Source organism: Phalangium opilio, unplaced genomic scaffold (genome assembly GCF_054372755.1).
Source record: "Phalangium opilio isolate 3A_F unplaced genomic scaffold, DU_Popi_V2 ptg000038l_1, whole genome shotgun sequence".
Taxonomy (NCBI): Eukaryota; Metazoa; Arthropoda; class Arachnida; order Opiliones; family Phalangiidae; genus Phalangium; species Phalangium opilio.
In genome coordinates, this window is record NW_028324161.1 from 3623800 (window position 1) to 3646375 (window position 22576).

The 22576-nt window shown below is 36.9% G+C and overlaps 1 protein-coding gene and 2 long non-coding RNA genes across 4 annotated transcripts; 2 read left to right on the forward strand and 1 right to left on the reverse strand.

Annotated features, from left to right (window-relative positions):
- Positions 1-6538: 6538 nt before the first annotated feature.
- On the reverse strand, positions 6539-7294 carry LOC149682699 (uncharacterized). Its single transcript, XM_089834420.1, has 2 exons — positions 7279-7294; positions 6539-7191 (listed from the first exon to the last, which is right to left on the reverse strand). The coding sequence occupies exon 2, from the start codon at positions 7157-7159 to the stop codon at positions 6704-6706; it is 456 nt and encodes a 151-aa protein (XP_089690546.1). The 5' UTR covers positions 7160-7191; positions 7279-7294; the 3' UTR covers positions 6539-6703.
- Positions 7295-9459: 2165 nt separating this feature from the next.
- LOC149682700 (uncharacterized) lies at positions 9460-10127 on the forward strand. Of its 2 annotated transcripts, XR_016365516.1 has the most exons (3): positions 9460-9625; positions 9714-9798; positions 9969-10127. It is a non-coding gene; the product is annotated as an uncharacterized LOC149682700 (long non-coding RNA). The 2 variants fall into 2 exon arrangements; XR_016365515.1 differs by lacking the exon at positions 9460-9625 and having other exon boundaries at positions 9648-9798.
- Positions 10128-10982: 855 nt separating this feature from the next.
- On the forward strand, positions 10983-13103 carry LOC149682701 (uncharacterized). Its single transcript, XR_016365469.1, has 2 exons — positions 10983-11014; positions 11823-13103. It is a non-coding gene; the product is annotated as an uncharacterized LOC149682701 (long non-coding RNA).
- The last annotated feature ends 9473 nt before the right edge of the window (positions 13104-22576 follow it).

Below are 22576 nucleotides of genomic sequence, written 5' to 3' on the forward strand. Positions count from 1 at the left end.
TATCCGATTCCATTATCTTGAGATCCGAGGTTACATCTTGTAAATGACAGTTTAAAGATTGTACGTTATGCACATAAATAGACGTTTTTTGATCCAAAATAGGTAGCATCAACGGGCAATCTTTTCGAAGTCGCTCCATCTCTAAGGCAACAGAGTCTTTACTTTTAACCACTGGGTTAGGCGCCGTGAACTTTCCCACGATGAACAAACCGTTTGAAGTTTTGGCTCTACTACAAGCGACGTATAACTGAGGCCTTTTCATCTTTCGCTTTTGATTAAGATGAACAACTACTTCGGAATAGGTGTCTCCTTGGCTCTTGTGTACAGTAATAGCTTCGGCAATTACTAGAGGATACTGCTTTCTTGAAACGTAGATGTTTTTTTGTCCTGAACGTCTAGTGAAACTTCTGACAACCTTCTCAACAGGCGTCCATAATTCATTAATATTATTGGCTATCATTAATCCTTGAGACTGGGCTCTAGTCTCTTTTCCAGTCTTGTTATCGTTAAATTCAATCCAAACTCGAACGGGGACTTGTTCACCTTTTTGATTTTGACCATACTGTATTTTTCTTAACCTTCCAGTTGCACCATTTACTAGACCATCGGCGGTGTTCAAATTATTGGTGATCATGTACCTGATACCAACCATTAGGGTTAATTCTCTTGGTAAACCGCTGGTTTCTTGGGGTTTCAAGGTTTTTACGGCTTCAAGAATTGTTGTTTTGAATTCATTGCTAGCGTCACCCGTAGCCGAGTCAAATGCGACAGAGCATATCTTTTCAGCATTCCGTGAACATAACTTTGATTCATTGAACGCATTTACTTCATCATTTGTTGCAAACAAATGAAGGGCTTCCAGAGGTAGAGGCCTTGAAATAGATGTTTTCAGGCTTCTAAACAAGTCAACGTCGGCGGGTGTCATCTCTCCCATGGACATTCGATTTAAAGCCATAGCGAATATTTTGTCATCTTTCTGTCTCATAATTTCATCAAGCTCATACAACTTAAATTCCTCCCACAGTGGACTTCCAATTAGGGCCGCATAGGGGTTGTTCTTTTCTTTTAAGGGCATAAATGTGTAATTATCCCCAACAGGGGGTAACTGGTTGAAGTCTCCCACGAGAACAACTGAAATACCACCAAAATGCTTTGGAGATCCGAAGATTTGTTGGGCTCTTACATTAATATAATTGAAGATTTTGGCTCCACACATAGATATTTCATCTATTATCAGAAGTTTCAGGCCTAAAAGTGAACATCTTTTTCTGTTCAAAGTGTCGTTGTCCAAAGGATTCATCTTGCCAGAAAATTGATTTGTTGGCAAGTTAAAGGCAGAGTGAAGAGTGACACCATCAATATTAAAAGCCGCTTTCCCGGTGAATGCCGTTCTTAGAACAGATAATCGTGATGGATCGGCACCGGGTTTATTCTTTTCATGCCTGGATACGGCTTCAAAAATGGCTTGAATCAAGAGACTTTTCCCAACACCAGCACCGCCTGTTATCAGAATCCTCAGAGGTTCTTCTTGAGATGTTTTGAAATGATTTAGTACGTAGCAGAAAATTTCTCGCTGCTTTAAATTTAGTTTTCGAAGCATGCTGTAATATTCTTCATTGTTGACAAGAGTAATTGTTGGAGTGAAGTCGGCAGCGCTAGACTGTTGAATATCAGAAGTTACGTCACAAACGGCTTCTAGAAGAGAGTTGACAAAAAATTCCGGGTCATCCAATGTGAAACTTCTATCACGCTCGTTTTGATGTTCAATCATAGGTTGAATATTTTGAACGTCATTTGAGTGTTGGTTTTCTCTTACTTCTTGAATCATTTGGTCCAGATCCAAGTCATCAACTTCACTTATAAATTCCCTTCTAGCTTCAGATATTTCCTGCTTATGGGCTTCATAAATTTCTTCTACGTTAGCTTCTAGCAATTCGGTTTCCTCACAACGCCAAGGTAAAAATAACATAATTTCCACTCGACAGTAGTTTTTGAGATCTTTCACCATACTGTACTTTTTGAATCTGATTACTTTAGCCTGCATCCTTTTCCTGACGTATCCTGAAGAATCTTTCAGCTCAAGAGACGTTTCCACATTAGTCGTTTCAATTTCTTGGTCTTCATCTTCGTTCAAATTTTGGGTTCTCCTATTGCATTTGGTTCGGGAAAACTCATACCATGAGGCGAAAGCGGCTAGACTGAGATTTTCCAGTTCATCGGGCCTCACAATGTAGTGCTCGATGATTCCATCAGAAAAAACGTTAGTACTATCATCAGGCAATAATTCCAATTCAGATGGTCTTTTCAAAATGTGTACCCTTTCTTCAGGGGGTGAAGTGTTTATGAAAATATGAGCACGACTGCTCCGGCAAATTGGAATGGAAAGTAGTATGTAACAGCATTCTTGGGCGCTAATTTCTTCACAATGAATAAACTTATTAGCAATAACTTTTAATCTCTCTTTTATACCACTGCCTTTATTTTTCGCTTCCTTGATTGCCTCCCTCAAGAGCTGTGACATCCCCTTTTGGGCTTTGCCGATGTAGGAAACTATATACATGAGGCACAGTGGCGCCGCCAGGGGGTAGGCTGGGTAGGCTACAGCCTACCCGTAAATTTCAGAAGGGGCCCCGAAATTAGGTTCCAACAATACTAAAACACCATTATTACAATATTATGACCTACAAGACAGTTTTACAACGTTTCATAAGGATGATGAGCATTTGATTTTTACTAGAGATGGCCGATACCGCAGGCTTAACCCGATACCGATCGATACCGGTGCAAAAATGAACCGATACCGATATATGCTCACTATGATCCAAAACCTGATACCGATATTTTTAGTAGTTCAGTGCAACTTACATATGAATTGAAAATACTCTTTAATAATTTAAAGAGTAATTTCATGAATTATACTACTAAGTACAATGTTTAGAGGTACTTCCAAAATAATATCATTGCTTGTCTTTTTGAACTAGTATATGCTGAGAGGCCCTTTTATACTTATGCTTTTAAGTAATTGTTAGTGAGTTTTCATTGAATTATTGAAAGCAAAATGTTAAATTTATTAAAAATTTGAAAAATATTTGCGAAGCTAACTTTCAGTTTAAAAATATGGTGATATAAAACATTTTTTTTAGTTTTATCAACAGTTTTATAGCTATTTTCGCTTATTAATTATTAGATAGACTAAATTCAGGTTCTTTTTATTTAAATGAGAACTGATCACGATTGACATTCATAGAAATGAGAAATTTTCACCATCAATACGTTACTGAAAGACCTAAAATGTCATGTAGCACCATCTAACGCGCATTTTAAACGAGTATCGGTTTAGTATCGTATTAAACCGGGAAGCCCTCACATGAGCCTTTTCCGTATGAGCGTAGTTCCCTAAATAGCGGTTTCCCGAAATGGCAGTTTACCCGTTATAGCAATTACCGATACCGTGGTTCTCCTTAACGCGGCGTACCGTTACAGCAGTTCTCTAAAGAGAAGCAAAACAGATATGCGAAAAACGATAGTTCTTTTTATGGTGTAATCTGGGTTAGATGAACTCAAATAGAACTAGGTCAGATATCGATAATTTGGTTGGGTTAAAGTTGATTATTTTCAGCTAAGTATTATTTGGTCAGGTCAGGTTAGGATAGGCTGTGTTGGGCTGCTTTCGGTTAGGTTTTGTTTCGTTTAGTTAGACTTAGGCTAGTAATATTTGGAAATAGTGTAACAATGTTACGCCTTTTTCAAGATATTGTTGTTTATCTTTATTGACTTCCCAAATGATAATATGCCTTTTCCAAAAAATTACTGTTCACAATTATTTCTCTATCCTGGTATGAGATTTGTCAACTGATGCAGCCTGAAGAATATTATAATATTTAAGTGTACTTAAAAAAATTCAAAAACACTATCCGTTAGTAGGTCACATTATTGATTAAATGATCACAGAAAAAGGTAGTTTTTGAAACCAACGAATATAGCTGTATTGTTAAGAAATGCTCGAAACTCAACACAAGCACTGCTATGTCCCAAAATAGCAGCCGCTTTTTCTAAAACAGCAGTTTTGAACAACGGCGCTGGTTTTTTGGAATCGTGGTTGCTATTTCGAGAACTGCTCTACCGGGAACTGCTCATACGAGGTACACTACTATCGGGAAACTCCGAGTATCGGTGCCGATACCGATATGGTATCGGTACCGCTTCATCCATAATTTTTACAATATTCTAGAATATGGAAAATGGGTTAACACACTCGTGGTAAAAGTTTTTCACTAGCATAAAAAGCTATCTAGCTTTTTGATTTTTTGTTTCGTGCTCTTTAACCCTCTTCTCTCTCATTCCTTCTGCTAACATATAACTTCTATGTCAGACTTCTTTTGGTAATCCGACTTAACTTTTCCTCACCACATCGACAGTGTACAATGACCTCATAGGGGGCTTAACTGAAAATCCCCCTCAGCTTCCGCTATCACTCCGACTTGGTGTTTTAATTATTTTCGCAAACTATAGTTTTTATAATAATATGTCTATTGTCTGGTAATACTGAACTTTAATACATTTAACTTCTCTATATCAATGATATGATAAAAATAGTTGTTAATTTAATATTATCGACGCTGTGGAACTAGATTTTTCTCTTGAAATTTTATAAGGGGCCCCAAATCTTCCTTAGCCTATCTCCAAAAATATCCTGGCGGCGCCACTGATGAGGCAGGCGTACGGGTCTAGGACGTATTGAAGATCCATATTAGCGTTCCATAACTCCAAAATCTTCTTGTTGTATGGATTAATTCTTATTTCCTGCGGCGACCTTTTCAGAAGGACAGTGAGCCTTCTAATTGGATAAGTTATAGCTGCAATATATTGCTCTTCCGTTATGTTCAGCGTTTCCAAAAATTCTTCAAATGTTTCCGGTGCAGTTTCGACTTTCAAATTCTCGATAGCATTTCGCACCAATTTGCTTAACACCCGGTTTTCACTGAGCGAATTTTGGGCGATTTTCCCATATTTTCGCGGAAAAGGAAAAAATTATTCCTTCTTTTTTTACGAAATTCGCGTTTTGGCGTCGAAGGTCCTATTTCTATTTTTGCGGTTTTTCTCAGAGCGCGGATTTTTCTTCCCGTAGAGGCAGACCAATCACAGCCGGTCTTAAGGTCACGTGGTAGCGCAAGCCCGGTTGTTTCGTTTTTAGTCGCCATTTTTAAAGTTGTGATAAGGCGAGAGTCAAGGAAGTTAAGTTTAAGCTATCGTGGTGATATATTGATTAGAGAACTCGAAATGACCAAAATTGATTCCGAAGCGATAGTTGAAGAGGTTCGAAAATACCCATATCTTTGGGATAAGAAAAACGTGAGTTACAAAGATATTGTGATGAAAGATAATCGGATGAGCTCCATCGCTACTTTGCTAAAATGTACAAGTAAGTATTTGTATTTCTTATTTCTTAATATTCATATCAATAATTTTTATATGTTTCATTAGAGGAGGAACTGACCCTTAAGTGGAAGGGACTAAAAGACCGCTATCTCAAAATGAGGACGGACTTTCTCAAGAAAAAACGCAGTGGATCTGGCAGTGACGACATAGCCAAACCAAAATGGAAATTATATCCAATATTGGATGGATTTCTTGGCCCAACTGTAGAGCCTCGAAGGTTGTGCTATATTTTAATTACGGACTGGCGTTATTTAACCTGATACCGATGCAAACAAAATATTGATACTTGAGCCGATATCGATAGTGCCCCACTTTTATTATTGGGAATTGTCGGGTATCGGTTCATTGCTAATATTAAATGCATAATAATTTAAATAATTTCATTTGGACGATTTCTTTAGAACTGCCAGTAATTTTGAAGCAATGAAATGTGATAATGATGATTGTGATAAGCCTGATAACGTGGATGAAGGAACTCAGTTGGAGGATGGTGAGGAAGCTAATGTGATTCTTAACAACCTGGCGAATGGAGGACTGTCTCTGTATGTGGTTTTTATTTCATTTATTTTTCTTAACCATGTTTAGCTTTTGGTTTCAACGCTCTTTTGGCAAGGCCATTCAAAGACTCTAACGCTTAATAGCACTTAGTAATATTTAATCTTTTGAACAGGGACCGTGATTTAACGGTTATAGAGGGAGATGAGGAACAATTAATTAATTCGGATGAAAGTTTGCCTTTAAAGACAGAAATTGAAAGGGTTCAAGTGATTAAAAACTCTAGTCAATCCCAATCAAATTGTGATACAATTAAGCCACCAAACGCCAAACGGAAGAAGGTGAACGATGTGGACTATAAAATGATATCATTTTTAGACGCTGCAACTAAAAATATTGAGAAAAAAGAAGAAAAACATAATGAAGCAAATGTTTTATACTTAAAAAGCTTATTGTTTCGGTATGAGGGTCTTGACAAGAAGAAACAGATTAAATTAAGGTATCAAATGGAAAAACTGTTCTTTGACGCAGAAATGTCAGAATAAATGTTGAAACCTTAATTGTCAATCTTCCTCGCGAGTCATTTTTAAATGCGTCACCTAAATTTGTTTTAAAAATTACTTGTTAGGACACTTTAGTTTTCCTTAAAATGTGTTTATTGTTCCTAGTAAAGTTAACTACGTTCCAAAATAAAAGTTTAACTACACAACTGTTTACAATCACAAAACATTGCTCATTTTAATGTGGCTCAAAAAAAGTACAAAGTTTCTTATTGTTTGTTCGCTTGCTCGACTTGACCAGGTATGGCTCCTTCGTTGCAAAGATAGTTTGCTAAAGTATCTCTTAATATACCAGAAAATCGACTGTGTCTATTTGGTTGATTACGTTCAGAAAAATCTTTGATCGCGCAAAACCCTAAATTTTCTCGCCAAGTTCCATGCCTCAATATGCTATTTTCATCTTTGTAATCTGCAAATTTCTCTGGGGCATATTTTCTTGCTGTTGAAGGCTTGCCATTTTCATCCGTCATGAGGTAGTTATGAAGACATATTGTTGCTTTAACTAGTCCATCAATATTATCTGGCGTTCCATACTGAGTACGAGAAAATATCCTCCAACGTACAGCCAAGATACCAAAGGTATTCTCTATCACCATTCTAGCGCCACTCATGCGAAGATTGAATATTCTTTTTGTCAAATTTACTTTGCCAGGATACGGCCTCATTATTTCACGAGACAGAGGAAATGCCTCATCTCCTACAATGAAGTACGGAAATCTTGTTTGTGAGAAGGGCAAAATTCTTCCTTCAGGAATATTTAGTTGGTTGTTTTGCATTTGCACACCAAACTCTGAATTTCCAAAAATGCCTCCATCACTTTGGCAACCATAGCTGCCCACATCCACCATCAGAAAACGATAGTGTGCATCGCAAAGAGCTAGCAACACAGTGCTGAATGTTCCCTTGTAGTTGTAGAACATTGATCCTGAGTTAGATGGTTTAGCTATTTGAACGTGTTTACCATCTATTGCGCCAATACAATTAGGAAGACTCCATTGGCTTTCAAACCCTTTTGCCACTTCTATCCACTCCTCTTCTGAAGAGGGCATCTTCACATACATAGGAGCCATGGTTTGCCAAATGGCATTACACGTATCTTTAATTATGTTGGAAACAGAAGTTTTTCCCATTCGGTAGCTGTAAGACATGCTCACCTGCATATCACCACTTGCCAAAAAGCTAAAAGAAAATGGTATCAATATAGAAAGCAATAACCAATGCATACCATCAATAAAAATACCGTAGAGTGAGAGCTAATCGTTCTTCAGGTGCAATACAATATCTAAAGTTTGTATCCGCTTTTGTTATTTTGTCCCGAACCAAAAACAACACGTGGTCAAATTGTTCCCGAGACATTCGAAAGTACCTAATGAATATCACATTTTCATAACTTGCATCATTCTCTAAATAACCATAGCATGACCATAGCCAAGCTAAGCTGACAAGCCAAGGCTTAACTTACTCAAAGTGTTTTTCCTGGTCAGAATGCCTCATTTCCTGGTCAGAATGCCTCATTTCCTGTACGAGATTCGCAAAATCTCCTTGACGAGACCTTCTCGCATATAAATCACGAACCCAGAATCGTCTAGTGTATTGTTTTTTCTTCCATTTTCGATATAATAAGTAAACTTTGAGCGTATTAATAACTTCAACAGTATTGTCGTCCTCCATATTACTCCAAGTACTCCAGGTCAGTTCAGTTCCGATTTCCAATTCCATATAGCAAACTTAATCACGCGCATTCGTCGAGTGAGAGAGGTGGCTATGCCATACGTTTTTCCTTTTCGGCTTTTACGCAGTGAAAACCCAAAAGCGAAAAAAAGAAATACGAAAAAGAATTTTACGCTTTTCGCTCATTTGGCGAAATTCTAAACTCGAAGGAAATCGCCCAGTGAAAACCGAGTGTAAGGCTTCAACCTCTTCAACGTTTTCGTTTTCATCACGCTTAGAAGGGTCGTAAATAAGGGTTCTTCCCATTGGCGGAAAAGGTATGCCAAAACGACACGATGACTGTCCACTATCGTTCTTCTTACGACAGGTTTTGGAATGCTTGTGAGTTTGCAGCTTGACCAAGTTGTTCCATTTTTACTTTTGCGCTCTTTAGAGCAGCGAAAGTATTGTTCCGACCCTTGCTGGCAGGCTGGGCGCCTTTTCAATCCCCCATTACCCCCTTTTTTCGCGTACTCGTTCGGATATTTGCAACTAAATATTTTGAATTTCAAATTTCCCGCCAATTTTCGACTCGAAATTCACCCGTAGTTCACCTCACACCTCATAGGTGGCGTAACGTATTTAATTTCAATTGAAATTATTTTTCTGTCGGCGCCGGGCCTCGAACCTGCAACGTCCTGATCCATACGAGACGCCAGTGAAGTCGCCCGACCGCGCGCTCTACCACGAAGCCACGCTTGGTTGTAATATAGAGCGAGTTAAATTATACTGAAGAGAAGAAAGAGAGAGTTAGGATATGCACCCCCCCCCCCCACCTCCCCGACGCCCGCACTTACTGTCGGCGCCGGGCCTCGAACCTGCAACGTCCTGATCCATACGAGACGCCAGTGAAGTCGCCCGACCGCGCGCTCTACCACGAAGCCACGCTTGGTTGTAATATAGAGCGAGTTAAATTATACTGAAGAGAAGAAAGAGAGAGTTAGGATATGCACCCCCCCCCACCTCCCCGACGCCCGCACTTACTGCGTGGGTTTAGCGGGAGACGAGAGAGAGAGAACTGTCTGGCTTTAGATATGGACCCCCCACCTCCCCGACGCCGGCCACTGGATGCTGTCGAATATATATTGTATCGCGCTAGAGGAGGAGAGACAGTTGCTTGCAATTTTTTTTTTGCAATTTATAATTATTATATATCTTTTTAATCCTAGGCAAGATTAGATTTCTACTTGGGAACTTAAACATTACAATTAATATTATCATATTAATCAAAAAAGAAATGAAGGTTCTCCCCGACAGAAGGCGCGCTAAGCAGAGAGAGTTTTCTAATTTCACCAATGATATCGTTTTTTAAGACTCGTCTGCTTAAAAGTTAGGCAGGTTGATTTACTAATAAAATTAAATGTATTAACAAAATGAAACTCGAGTCAGCGTTTTAAAACTATAACTAGTTTGGGACGGAGGTACCATTGCTCACTTTTTGTTTGGCAAGTTTAAAATTAAATGATCACTTAACGGAACTGACATAAAATAATAGGTAGATTTTTGCAGAATTAAATTGCAGATTCTTTGCAAAATTAACTAATCATTTTGGCAGTTTCCGCTCTCGCTGGGTTCATCTACTAATAACAGTTACGTAAGTGATAATTATAAAAATAAAATCAACAATCTCATAAAATCAACAATTCAAAATATAAAATGAAATTTATGATCAAAATGAATCTAATTTCAATCAACGACAAACGGAATCAACGTGTTCATCTCTCCATCCACGGAAATATGAAATTTCTACATGAAACATGAAAGTGCTATCAACCTAACAATTTTTAGAAATGTAATTTTAATCAGTGAAACATACTCATTTAAAGTTAACTAATTATAAGTCGCTAATTTGATTATTATATTTAAAAAAATTATATTATTTAAGTAATAAATTTAACGATGGTGTTGATAGTACCAATAGAGTATTCAAGGATTGATTACGTTAATATCAACATATCGGTAGGATTGCACTTTACGTGACCCACCCAACTAACAATGGTTTCTAGTTAATTGGACCATGAGGAGTCCGAAAAAAATAGTTAAAAAATTATTTGGCCGCCGCAAACAAAAAGTATTTAATTATAATTTGGAATTTCAATTTAAATTTATACAGTTTTTTAAATGCCCATTGAGATTCAGAGTCTGTCACTGAATGTTGAAGATCTCCAGTCTCTGCCAAGTGATTTAAATTTTCAGACCCTCTCTGTGGGAAAGGGGGAATTAAATTAACGAAACTTACAAACTGACATCATCCTTAAATTAAATAAGGATTATAAATGAAAATTTAAATCAAGGTATTGAAGGTTTAATTAACGTTACTTTGAAAGTATCAAATTAAAAACTTACAACTTAAGCTCATCAATAAAAAGAACATTAAGATAATTATTAATAGGCATAAACAATCATCAATAAAAAGAAAATTAAGATAAATATTAATAGGCATAAACAATCATCAATAAAAAGAACATTAAGATAATTATTAATAGGCCTTTCCTATTATGGGGGTAGTAAAACTGTACCAGTCCAGAAAGAACATACAATTTTGTTTAAGAATGGACTAGCAAAATTTTACTATTTTGTCTTCCTTAAACTTTGTATTCTGGCAGCTCTGTTGCCAAGAGTTTTTTGTTAGTTTGGCAACCTAGGCCATCGTCACCAAAGCAATGTTTTTTCCTAACCTCAGGCTCATACGCCGAAGTGTGTACCTTATTCTAATGTTAGGAAAGGATTTTAAAATATCCATGCGGTGGCAAAACTAGTTAAATATCAGCAACCCTTCGCCTAACTAACAAGGTCTGCTACAGTATAAGGTACAATTCGTTCAGTAATATAAATCGGTTACATAATAATAAAAATATAAATTTAAATAAGATTTGCAAACGCTTCAGAAACTCCCGTTACTCGGACCCCGAGTTCCCGACTCCCCGATACACTAAGGACCGAGGCTTAAACCTCGTAGCTCGCGGCCATCTTTATTGTTTACATCATGGGCTCGTCACTACAGGGTAGGAAATAAGACAGGTTTACAAGTCCCAAACCAGTTTATTAATTGCTCGGACCAGTTTATTTATTCCAAAAGTTGGGGTCAGTGGTATCAGGGAGCACATTATTAATTAGGGTTTTTGGAAAAAATAGACGGTGGGACCAGTTTATAAATTCGGGGTTCCTTTTTAGAATTTTTCTAGCTCAACACATTTTCTACCAATTCTACTCCTAGGTAGTTAGTACTCCTTGGCTACAACTTCCCTACAAAAGTTTTGTATTCTATTGACTATTGATCTTGTCTAGCGTCTATACTCTAGAATCAGTCTCTTGTAGTCGACAGTCTAGACCATAGCCAGTACTAGTTGTCAGTAGTCGTATTTCTCAGTAGTGCATGGTCACATTACAAGATTTTGATCTGGCTTACTGATAGCGAGAGAAGAACTTCAAATATCATTAGACATGTTGATTGATATTTAGTGGCAACTAGTTGAAAAATTGTGATAAGAAATAAAAGTTAACTGTTATGGATTGTTATATGCTACTTTTTCCTACAGTAAAAAATTCAAATTCAATTAGAATTTTCAGCATCTTTACTTTTGTGTCTTTACGTGCTTTTTATTCTCACCATTTTAGAAATTTAATTTATAGTGGGACCGGTAAAATAATAATTAATGCGAGGGTCACTGGTCCCAAGGACCACCACCACATCCGCGACACCAATTCGCCGCAACCCACTCCGAAACAGACGAGCGCCTGAAAGGCTCAACCTATGAGACAGCAGCTAAACCAAGTTTTCACCATAATAACAATAACCTCATGAAGGACAGTATAAATAATGAGTTTAAACAAACTTTTCACCATAATAACAATAACCTCATAAAGGACAGTATAAATAATGACTTTAAACAAACTTTTCACCATAATAACAATAACCTCATAAAGGACAGTATAAATAATGACTTTAAACAAACTTTTCACCACATTAACAATAACCTCATAAAGGACAGTATAAAATAGTGACTTAAACAAAGTTAAATCTGAATTAAAATCTACCTCATTAAGCTCAACCAAACTGTTACAAATGCATAGCGCAATATTACAAGTTGCCAATGATCTTCGAATTTTATTGTTAAACCCTCACATTATCTTAAGACTCATACAGTCACTGGGTTTTAATCTCACGGGAGAGTATTGCTATATTCGTAATTCCCGCCTATTCCAAACACAACCTAGATGGCGCCCCATCCTCAGATATCGATTGATTGTAACCCCCATTTTCTAAGCATGAGATATACGTCGTTTACCAGGCAAATTCAAGGGGGGCTGCCATTGCGTCTTAGTAGTTTTTGATACCGCCATCTAGCGTCGAAGTAAAGCGTAAAATTCGGTATTTTTGTCTCTTTAAACGTCGGTGTTTAAAGCCATCTAGCGTTCAAAAGCAGGAAGTTCAAAACCATCGTCTGAAATCCTTTGGCTCGGTGAATCCGATGATTTGAACATATTTTTTAATTCTCATTGGTAATTAGTAGGTTTTGAAAAATAAAAATGGCAAGCTGGGGTAGAACATGTTCCGTTCTTGGCTGTAAAAGTAGTGATAGGGATTTAAGGGAGTGGAGATCGTGGGTTTGCAAACTTCATTCGGGACCTGACAAAGGGTTAACTCTGTGTCATAAAGATTGTTGTTGTCCGCGGCCATTTTTAAAATACGGAATAAAATCAAAGTACAGAATTCGCTCACTAGATGGCGATTACCAAAAACTACTCGCATTTTAAAAATGGGAGGTAACCTCGTACATCGCGTATAGGAGAGAACACTCCTCACTTCTTTATCCGCACTCAAGCGGCATCCTTGCCACCCAATGTAACGAATGACCATAATCATATGGTAGAATAAATCTTGGATATTGATTAGTATATCTAGCCTAATTAATCCACCAAGACTTGAACACTACAGTTAATTACTTATTTAATTAAACTGTAAACCAAATTCTTACTAGATTGGTTTTATTCATAATCGGAATGCTATTTTATAAACAATGGAAAAAAACCTGAAAATTATAAATTTGTCGGGGTCAATGAATATAGTAATACTAATTCTAGTCACTAGAGGGCGCGCAAAAGTGTAATCTGGCCGGGGCCATCTTGTTCACTTCCATCCCCTTTCGAGCAGGTAATGTTGGAATCAATGAATATGATAACCTCTTCTAGATTGGAGTTATCGCTTCTCAATTGTGGGGCGTTTTTATTCCATAGTAGAATATGGGCGTGTGGTGATCCCCTCATTTGGAACTCTATTCTAATGTAGTAATCATCAATGATTCCAATCGGTGACTCCTTGCTTCGCAGAAACTTGAAAAATTCTCTCAAACGATAATCAAAATATCGGCTGCAGGTGACAGGGTCCTCGTTGATAAGCTTAGCTCTCTCCATAAATCCCAAGGTTTTTACATATTCTTTCGCAGTTTCTCGAGGGTGCCCGGCAATGACGCACAAGGACTCCAAAAGCTCTTCCCATTTCGTCTCAGCGACACTCAGCGTGAGTAACCACGTAGGATTACCAAGTTGGCGAACCATAGCCAGAAGATCTTTCTCACGCTGTTGTAAATAGCCAGGGGAAGATCTGACGCTTTCCAAAACTTTGTAACCATCATCGTGTTTCACCAAAGAATCCAAATTTCCAGGCGCTGTTAATGCTCCCGCTGTGTATGCTTGGCCAGTTTTGGACTTGGTTTTTCTCATGCAAATATTAGTAGCGCTCCGTAGTTTTGACGATACTAATTTAACATAGGAATAAAATATTTTTGGAATACTAGAGGCACAACGCCTATCGCTGCATCTGAACTCCCATTTTATTTGCTGTGTGTACGTTGCCTTGGGTGGTAGCTTCAAAGCTTGGCCAGCGTAAATACTCGGGAAAGAAAGGTATTCAGAGTCCTCATCATAAAGAATTGATTGTGGTGTCTGCCCTTCTCCAGGAGCATAAGCAATACTTTCAATTTGGGGCGTAATTAGATCTTCAGATGAAAGCAAAAGAGTATCACTGTTGCCATTGTTCAATGCTGTTTCTTCATCAATTTCGTCCCATTCCTGGTCGCTGTCAGGTGCTTGCTGAGGTTCTACAGCAGAATTACTTGGTTGATCTGTACCAACAGGGGGCGTGTGCTCCACTTCAGTTGGCATATCTTCCTCATTCGATACGAAATTATTAAGTTGATCTGTACCAACAGGGGGCGTGTGCTCTACTTCAGTTGGCATATCTTCCTCATTCGATACGAAATTTACACTATTGGATACGCTGAATTCCAAAGCCACTTCATCTGGAACTGTAACTTCATGTTTCAAATACAAAGGAGTTGTTATTAGAATCTTTAACGCATCCAGTATTTTTCTGGTAAGAACTGTTTCAAACATATAGTGATGTTGATATTCCTTCTTCCTCATGAGTTTAACTTGAATAACTTGAGTGTCAGTGGGGCCTCTGGGCAGAATTGAAACAGAAGAGTCGATTGAAACTGGTACATTTACGACATTACCGCGAATGCCTCTTTGCTGATCAACTCCTAGTTTTCGTATCTGCATAAACGGTAATCGCGGAGAAATCATTCTACATTCAAGCTTTGTAAGATCTTTCAACTCCATGGGCAAATCAGGAAAAAAATAGCCGTTTTCTCTGGAAAGTGGCGGTACTTTCCTTCTAGAAACGTAGCTGTGGCAAGAACCACACAACAAAATATGCGACGGAAGCACTCTCTCGTGTACTCCTTCAACTGACCAGTATTTCACCGACTCTGTTTTTTTAACAGAAGTACGGAAAAATAGTCCAGAACAGCATTCGCATTTATAATCTGGACCATATGATATATTTTGCAGATAGGCGTTTTCGAAATATTGTGAGTGTTGTCTCCTAACGGTTCTCCTAGCATACTCTGTCATAAGCTCGAATTCAGCATAATTTTCATCAAGTCTTCTAATCTGCCTTGTAGCGTTGTCCCTCTGCATTTCAGCTTCTCTATAGTTGGGGTCTTGACGCCGATCAATTCTTGACAAAATATCTCTCTGGTTTTCGGCTTCAGAATACACGGAATCTTCACGCCTACTTTACCTTGTAGCATTGTCCCTCTGCATTTCAGCTTCTCTATAGCTGGAAACTTCACGCCTCTCAATTCTTGACAAATTATCTCTCTGGTTTTCGGCTTCACGGTACACAGAATTTTCACGCCTAATTTGCCTTATAGAATTATCTCTCTGGATTTCCGCCTTAGCATAATCCATATTTCCTCTTCTTTTCTTCCTAGAAAGATTATCCGTTTCTAACTCAGATTGAGCATAATTTGAATCTGCTCGCTTTTGTCTCCGTTTCAAAAGATAATTTTGCATGTTATTAGTTTTCTGATCCACAACTGAAGCTAAAGGATGCTGACCAGCTAATGGGTCCTGACAAGTAAAGCCCACACTAGTTGATGGGTCCTGCTGAGTTAAAGAACTCTGACTAGTCGATGGGTCCGGCAGAGTTGAAGAACTCTGACTAGTCGATGGGTCCGGCAGAGTTGAAGAACTCTGACTAGTTGATGGGTCCTGCTGAGTTGAAGAACTCTGACTAGTCGATGGGTCCGGCAGAGTTGAAGAACTTTGACTAGTTGATGGGTTCTGCAGAGTTGAAGAACTTTGACTAGTTGATGGGTTCTGCAGAGTTGAAGAACTTTGACTAGTTGATGGGTTCTGCAGAGTTAAAGAGCTTTCACTGGTAGAAGGGCCCTGACTAGCAGGAGATTCTAACACCAACTGCCTCTCTAGCTTCTTTTTTGCCGCATATCTCTCTCGTCTTTGATTTTTTTCTCTTTCTCTGAATTCTGGATTCAAACGTAGCCTTCTCATCTTTTCCGCTGCTGTTTCTTTCACATTAGATGCCATTTCTGAACTCTCTCGTATTTGTATAACAGCCGAGTAAAACGGCACAAGGTCAATTTTGATTTCACACCGTTGAAAATGTCCTAACTTAGTTCATAACTTGTTCGATATCCTGAAAACAATCTTGGTTTACGCGTAAATAGGCCTAACAAATAATAAAATATGACAATGATAGAAAACAAAACTACCCGTTGAAATAAATACTTACTTGAAATTAATTCTGAAAATAAACTATAATTAGTGGTAAATTAATAGGCCTAATAAAAAAAATGAGAACTATGGTAACAAAATTCAAAACAAATACTTATTTCGAACAATAAGTTTTCAATTAGCATTCACAAAAAGCAGAAGAAATCTTCCACAGCCGTTAAACACAGAGTTCGCAAGAGAACAAAGTAAAGGAAATTCAAAGCAGTGATGCCAGGTGGGACAAATGAAATTTCCCTTTCTAACCCTTAAAATTTCCCTTTTTGGACCAAAATTTCCCTAGTTCAGGGCTGCCAGATTCCGCGCCTAGAACGAAAAGTTTCACTAGTGCCACCGTGCGGAGAAAACACGAAGCTTGATCTAGGGGAAACCATAATGGCAGGCCTGAGACCTGTAGCAGCATCAGCGGCAATGTGTATGTGATGTTTAAACTGATATTTCAGTGCCAAATGAAAATTAGTTCTCGAAATTTCTTGCAATGAATGAACCACAATTTTCAGAAGAGAATATTTTCAAAAATGGTAAGTGTTGAAAACCTAATCACCCTAATATTAACCAAGTTAGTTATGTAAACTCTTAAGCCTTGGTCATAACATTAGTATAAAAATTGGTAATACTGTTTTCATTTTGTTTAGTACCTGTTGCTCTCTCTCTTGTCAAAATTGCTACAAGTATTACACATATTTTCCAAAAGATACTACTGAAAAAATTCGAAAAGCTCTTCAGTCAAACTTTAAGGGAAATGAATTCACACAGTATGGAATTATAAACAAAAAAAAAACTCTTGTTGCTTGAAAAAAAAGTCTAATTTAAAAGTAACGAAGATTGGTTTCGAAGTCAGCCCTTCTTATCCATTCTTGGGGTGTTCCCCTGACGGTCTAGTCAACGATAATTTGGTCGAAATGAAGTGTCCAGTCATTGGTGAAAAAGGAAACTTAGAAACAGTCCTCAAGAAAACTCCTTACGTAATCAAGAAGGACGGAACATTTTCTTTGAAACCCAAACAAATGTATTATGGGCAAGTGCAACTTAGTTTGGCACTTTTAGGACTTCAAAGTTGTCATTATGTAATTTATTCTAAACTGGAAGATGACTGTTTTGTTATTGATGTGCCAAAAGACCAAAAATTTATTAACAATCTTTTACCAAGATTACAAATTACTTTTTTCAAAAGGTTTTTTGCTTATTTTAATTACTACATTCCAAATTATTTGAAATGGAATAAAAAGGACGGAATGTAATGGCGCAAATAAGGCTGAAGTGATATTTTTAAGTTCATTAAAATGTGATAGAACCTTACAAATTTATTAAATAAAATTGTTTTTCAAAATTTATTATTTAATAAATAATAAATAAATTTTTTATGTATTTTTAATGCATTATTTATTTGCATTTTTTTTCACGGGTTTTAACAAGCTTGGGAACTGCGTAAGAGTTAATTTAAAATGATTTGAGGTCTGAACTTTACTTCCAAACAAAGCTGATAGAGCGGTGAATGAAATGCCAAGTTTTAGTTTCATGAGTGTCAAAAATACCCTATCTCGAGACTCGTAGTTTCCCCCATTCTTGGCCCTCTCTACCTTATTTGTCCATGAAAAAGGGGTATGAATTTTCTGTTAATATTTTTAATGATCGCATCAAATAGACCAGTACTTTGTAGTCCTGTTAATGAAATTATGGAGGTGGCATTCAATATTTGTTGATCATGTTTCCTTAACGGCAGTTTTTTGGAAGGAACAGCCAAGGGTCTGGGAGGGTAACTTAACTTATCTACAATAATAACTCTAATTATAATTGGTTTTAAATTAATATTATACGCTTAAAACATACCTGAATGTTCATATTTCGGTTGAGGGCGGTAATAATCTTCTTTAAAATGAAGGGAGCAGACAACCATGGACTTGGTGTGTGGTTTACCCATTTTTAAAGCTATTCTAGAGGGCCGGTAGGCCCTTCTAGATAAGATCCCACACCCTCCCGTAATGTTAAATGAAAATTCACAGATTTTCGCCGATTTTCCCATAGGAATAACATGGGGTTTTTGGTGCTCCTGTACATCGAATCATTTAAAAACTAAAGCTAAGTTACGTTTTGGAATACTTTCAAATTAACAAGAAACTATTCAAGGTGTGCCTTTTTCAAGTTTCATCAAAATTAATTAAGTCTAAGTATGTTAATTTAATTAAAAATGTAAGTACCTCAAAAGATTATTCTACAGCAGACGACGCTAATTGTTCATTACTCTACAGTAGACGACGCTAATTTGCCATTTCACGGCCTTGAAACTTTAACTTGATATTTTTCGAAAAATATAACACTATATTTATTAAAAATTTCTCTGGCGGGTCTTTTTTTCGTTTAATTATGTGTCTCGGTTGAAATTCTATACTTAAGATACCTTTTTAATTTATATTTTAGATGTTAGTTTCGACCAAGGCTTAAGTTGGTTAAAGTTGCCTTACTTAGGCCATGGATTTATAATAGAAGCTTACGCTTCATGGATATTTCACTGTAGCCTTCAGTAAGGCATTTTGATTTTAAACACATTTATGTCATAAAAATTCGCGCTGATGACGTAGAAATTGAGGCAAACTTTTTTCTTTCGGCGCGCGTGCGCGCGCGCTTTTCTAAAAATAATTTCGCGCGCGCTTTTCTAAAAATAATTTCGCGCGCGCTTTTCTAAAAATAATTTCGCGCGCGCTTTTCTAAAAATAATTTCGCGCGCGCTTTTCTAAAAATATTTTCGCGCGCGCTTTTCTAAAAATATTTTCGCGCGCTATTAAAAATTAGAACACGATCATGTGAAAAACTTCAACCCCCCTCTGAATTTGCCTCAAATTCTACGTCACAAACGCGCGTGCCAGGCTGGTACTATTTCAGACGAGGAATAAATGTTGTGCGCGTTTTAAGGTGAGTGAAAAATCAAGGAAGCGTAAGCTTCTATTATAAATCCATGCTTAGGTAGACTATTGAGTGAGTCTATGCAATGGGTGATTGTAAAAGCTTGAAGGATAGATGGATCAGTGTTGGAAATAAGGATTTTTCTAAAACTGGACCTGTGGCCTAGGTATTTTAATTAAAATAACTGGCCACGGTGCCACTCACTGTAAACGTACAAGGGCAGTGAACGCAATGTCATGGATAATTGCAATCGTAAAGTGTACTGTAAAAGATACGGCTTTGATAGTTTAAAAATCGTGGCAGGGTGTTGGATTTGAGGTTGACTATAAAGCTCGGGTTCTAAAACGAATTGTGAGCCATATCTTATAAGAATTAGTAGAAGTGTAGAACCATTTTTAACCTCGTCCTTAAAGTGAAAAATTTCGCATTTCAGGCAAGAAATTGTTTTATAATAGATTAATACAAATGCAGTCTGAAGGAACAGATATTATATAAAAAAAGGACTTGGTTTGCCCAAGCCTTAAAAACAAAACAATAAGAGTTTATTCCAGTTGACTGAAGCGCGGATATTTTATTTTCATTATAATTTTAAAGAGAATCCGTATTTTACTACTCTTTAGAATTTAATTCAATCTCCTGATTTTACTGGTAATGGATTTATTTCCTATAAATTAATTGATATAAAAAATTACTTATCTCAGATTTTTCAACAACAATTCCATTTTCGTAAAATTTTATCATGAAAAATCTGAGATAAGTAATTTTTATTTCAATTAATTTATAGGAAATAAATCCATTACCAGTAAAATCAGGAGATTGAATTAAATTCTAAAGAGTAGTAAAATACGGATTGTCTTTAAAATTATAATGAAAAATAAAATATCCGCGCTTCAGTCAACTGGAATAAACTCTTATTGTTTTGTTTTTTAGGCTTGGGCAAACCAAGTCCTTTTTTATATAATATGTTTATAAGTGGCCATAATGTTTTTGAGTAACGGGTTTTTCAACATTAGGCTGCCGTTACATTTAAGTCTCACCTGGCTTTTCCATGGTGTCAGTGACGTTATGTTTCGAGAGAGAGAGAGAGAGAGGGGGGGGGGAATATATTTTTTGGTTTTTCATTGTATCAATTTTTTAAAACTAGGTGATTACGGGCCCCTCTGATATCCGGGCCTTAGGCAATTGCCTAACTTGCCTAGTGGTTAATCCGGCCCTGCGTTCAATGAATTCGATAAGCCCGACTTTTGGGGAACATTCCAACTTTCGAAGGAACCGAATAAAATATACGGAAGGAGGTATGTTTTTTGACCTTATCTTCTGTCCCAGAGTGGAATATAGACCGAGTGGGGAAATGTAAAGCTCCGCCCATTGACATGCTTGAAATTACATTCAACAGCAGCACGTAGATGGCGGGAAAATCTACTCTTTGTCGCGAAATTTAAAGGCTTCGTTTTTAGAACATTGGTGTTACTACAGACATTTTTAGTCAAAATTTTAGTAAAAACTTAAAAAGGTGAATATTCCTGTTATTATATAGATTTTGAAATCTATTTTCCCCCATGTTACACATTGTTTATTACGAAACAATAAAGGTGAATGTTTATTACGTTTAACATTATTAAATTTATCATCGTGGGAATATGGGTTGTACTTTGGATTTAAATGTATTATTTCTTATTCTTAAATAACTATGAGTTGTAATTTTGTAAATGCGCATTACCGAGTTGTAGAAACCCAGAATTGGATATTTTTAGCCACATCGTAGTATACGATGAGGCTCTTAGTTTGACCCGAGCCGTAGTTGTGGCCGGGTTTGTCGCATTCGTTATCGTTAGATTTTAGCTTAAAAGGAACTCGATAGTACCTCAACCCACCCATAGGGGTAACTGAGCTCGGTTATAGAGATTTTAGTTTAATTAAATTTTTTCTTGGTAAGTTGGTCTCATCCTGGATTCGAACCCGGGTCGCTCGCGCTGCAGTAAGACACTTTACCACCGTACAATGAGGGCTTGCTAGAAATATCGAGTTTTCTTCCTTTAATTTATCTCTAAAAGGTCGGGAATGAGTGAGGGCCCTATTTATTTGAGGGGTCGGATACTTCTGAATTTGTGTCATTTGGTCTTTACATTTCTTTTATGTATGGGCTAATTAAGTAGATAACGATATGGCTACTATTATGGCCCAGCCCTTGGGCCATCTTGTTTTATTTTACTTCCCAAATAATCCCAAAGTTAAGAAACAATGGTTTAAATTTATCGGTAGACCGAGCAATGATGCCTTAAAAGGAAAGTACCGGCACTTGCGTCTTGTTTCATCAATGAAATAATAATATAGTTATTATTGTTTGAAGGTACTGTCCTAGAGAAATAAAATAATGATCACCGATAGGATAGATGGATCAGTGTTGGAAATAAGTATTTTTTTAAAACTGGACCTGTGGCCTAGGTATTTTAATTAAAATAACTGGCCACGGTGCCACTCACTGTAAACGTACAAGGGCAGTGAACGCAATGTCATGGATAATTGTAATCGTAGAGTGGACTGTAAAAGATACGGATTTGATAGTTTGAAAATCGTGGCAGGATGTTGGTTTTGAAGTTGACTATTAAGCTCGGGTTCTAAAACGAATTGTGAGCCGTATCTTATAAGTATTAGTAGAAGTGTAGAACCATTTTTGACCTCGTCCTAGAAGTGAAAAATTTCGCATTTCAGGCAAAAAATTGTTTTATAATAGATTAATACAAATGAAGAATGAAGGAACAGATATTATATAAAAAAGGACTTGGTTTGCCCAAGCCTAAAAATCAAAACGATAAGAGCTTTTTCCAGTTGACTGAAGCGCGGATATTTTAGTTTTCTATATAATTTTAAAGACAATCCGTATTTTACTACTCTTTAGAATTTAATTCCATCTCCTGATTTTACTGCTAATGGATTTATTTCCTATAAATTAATTGAAATAAAAAATTACTTATCTCAGATTTTTCAACAATTCCATTTTCGTAAAATTTTATCATGAAAAATCTGAGATAAGTAATTTTTTATTTCAATTAATTTATAGGAAATAAATCCATTACCAGTAAAATCAGGAGATTGAATTAAATTCTAAAGAGAAGTAAAATACGGATTGTCTTTAAAATTATATAGAAAAATAAAATATCCGCGCTTCAGTCAACTGGAAAAAACTCTTATCGTTTTGTTTTTTAGGCTTGGGCAAACCAAGTCCTTTTTTATATAATATCCCATTGTTTCGACAATTTAACGTCGCGTGGAAATTGGTGAAAGCGGACACCACTCATTGTGGCATTATTTCTACACCCATACACGCTGCAGTATTTAACCATTGTTTAATTACGTTAAAATAAACAGCA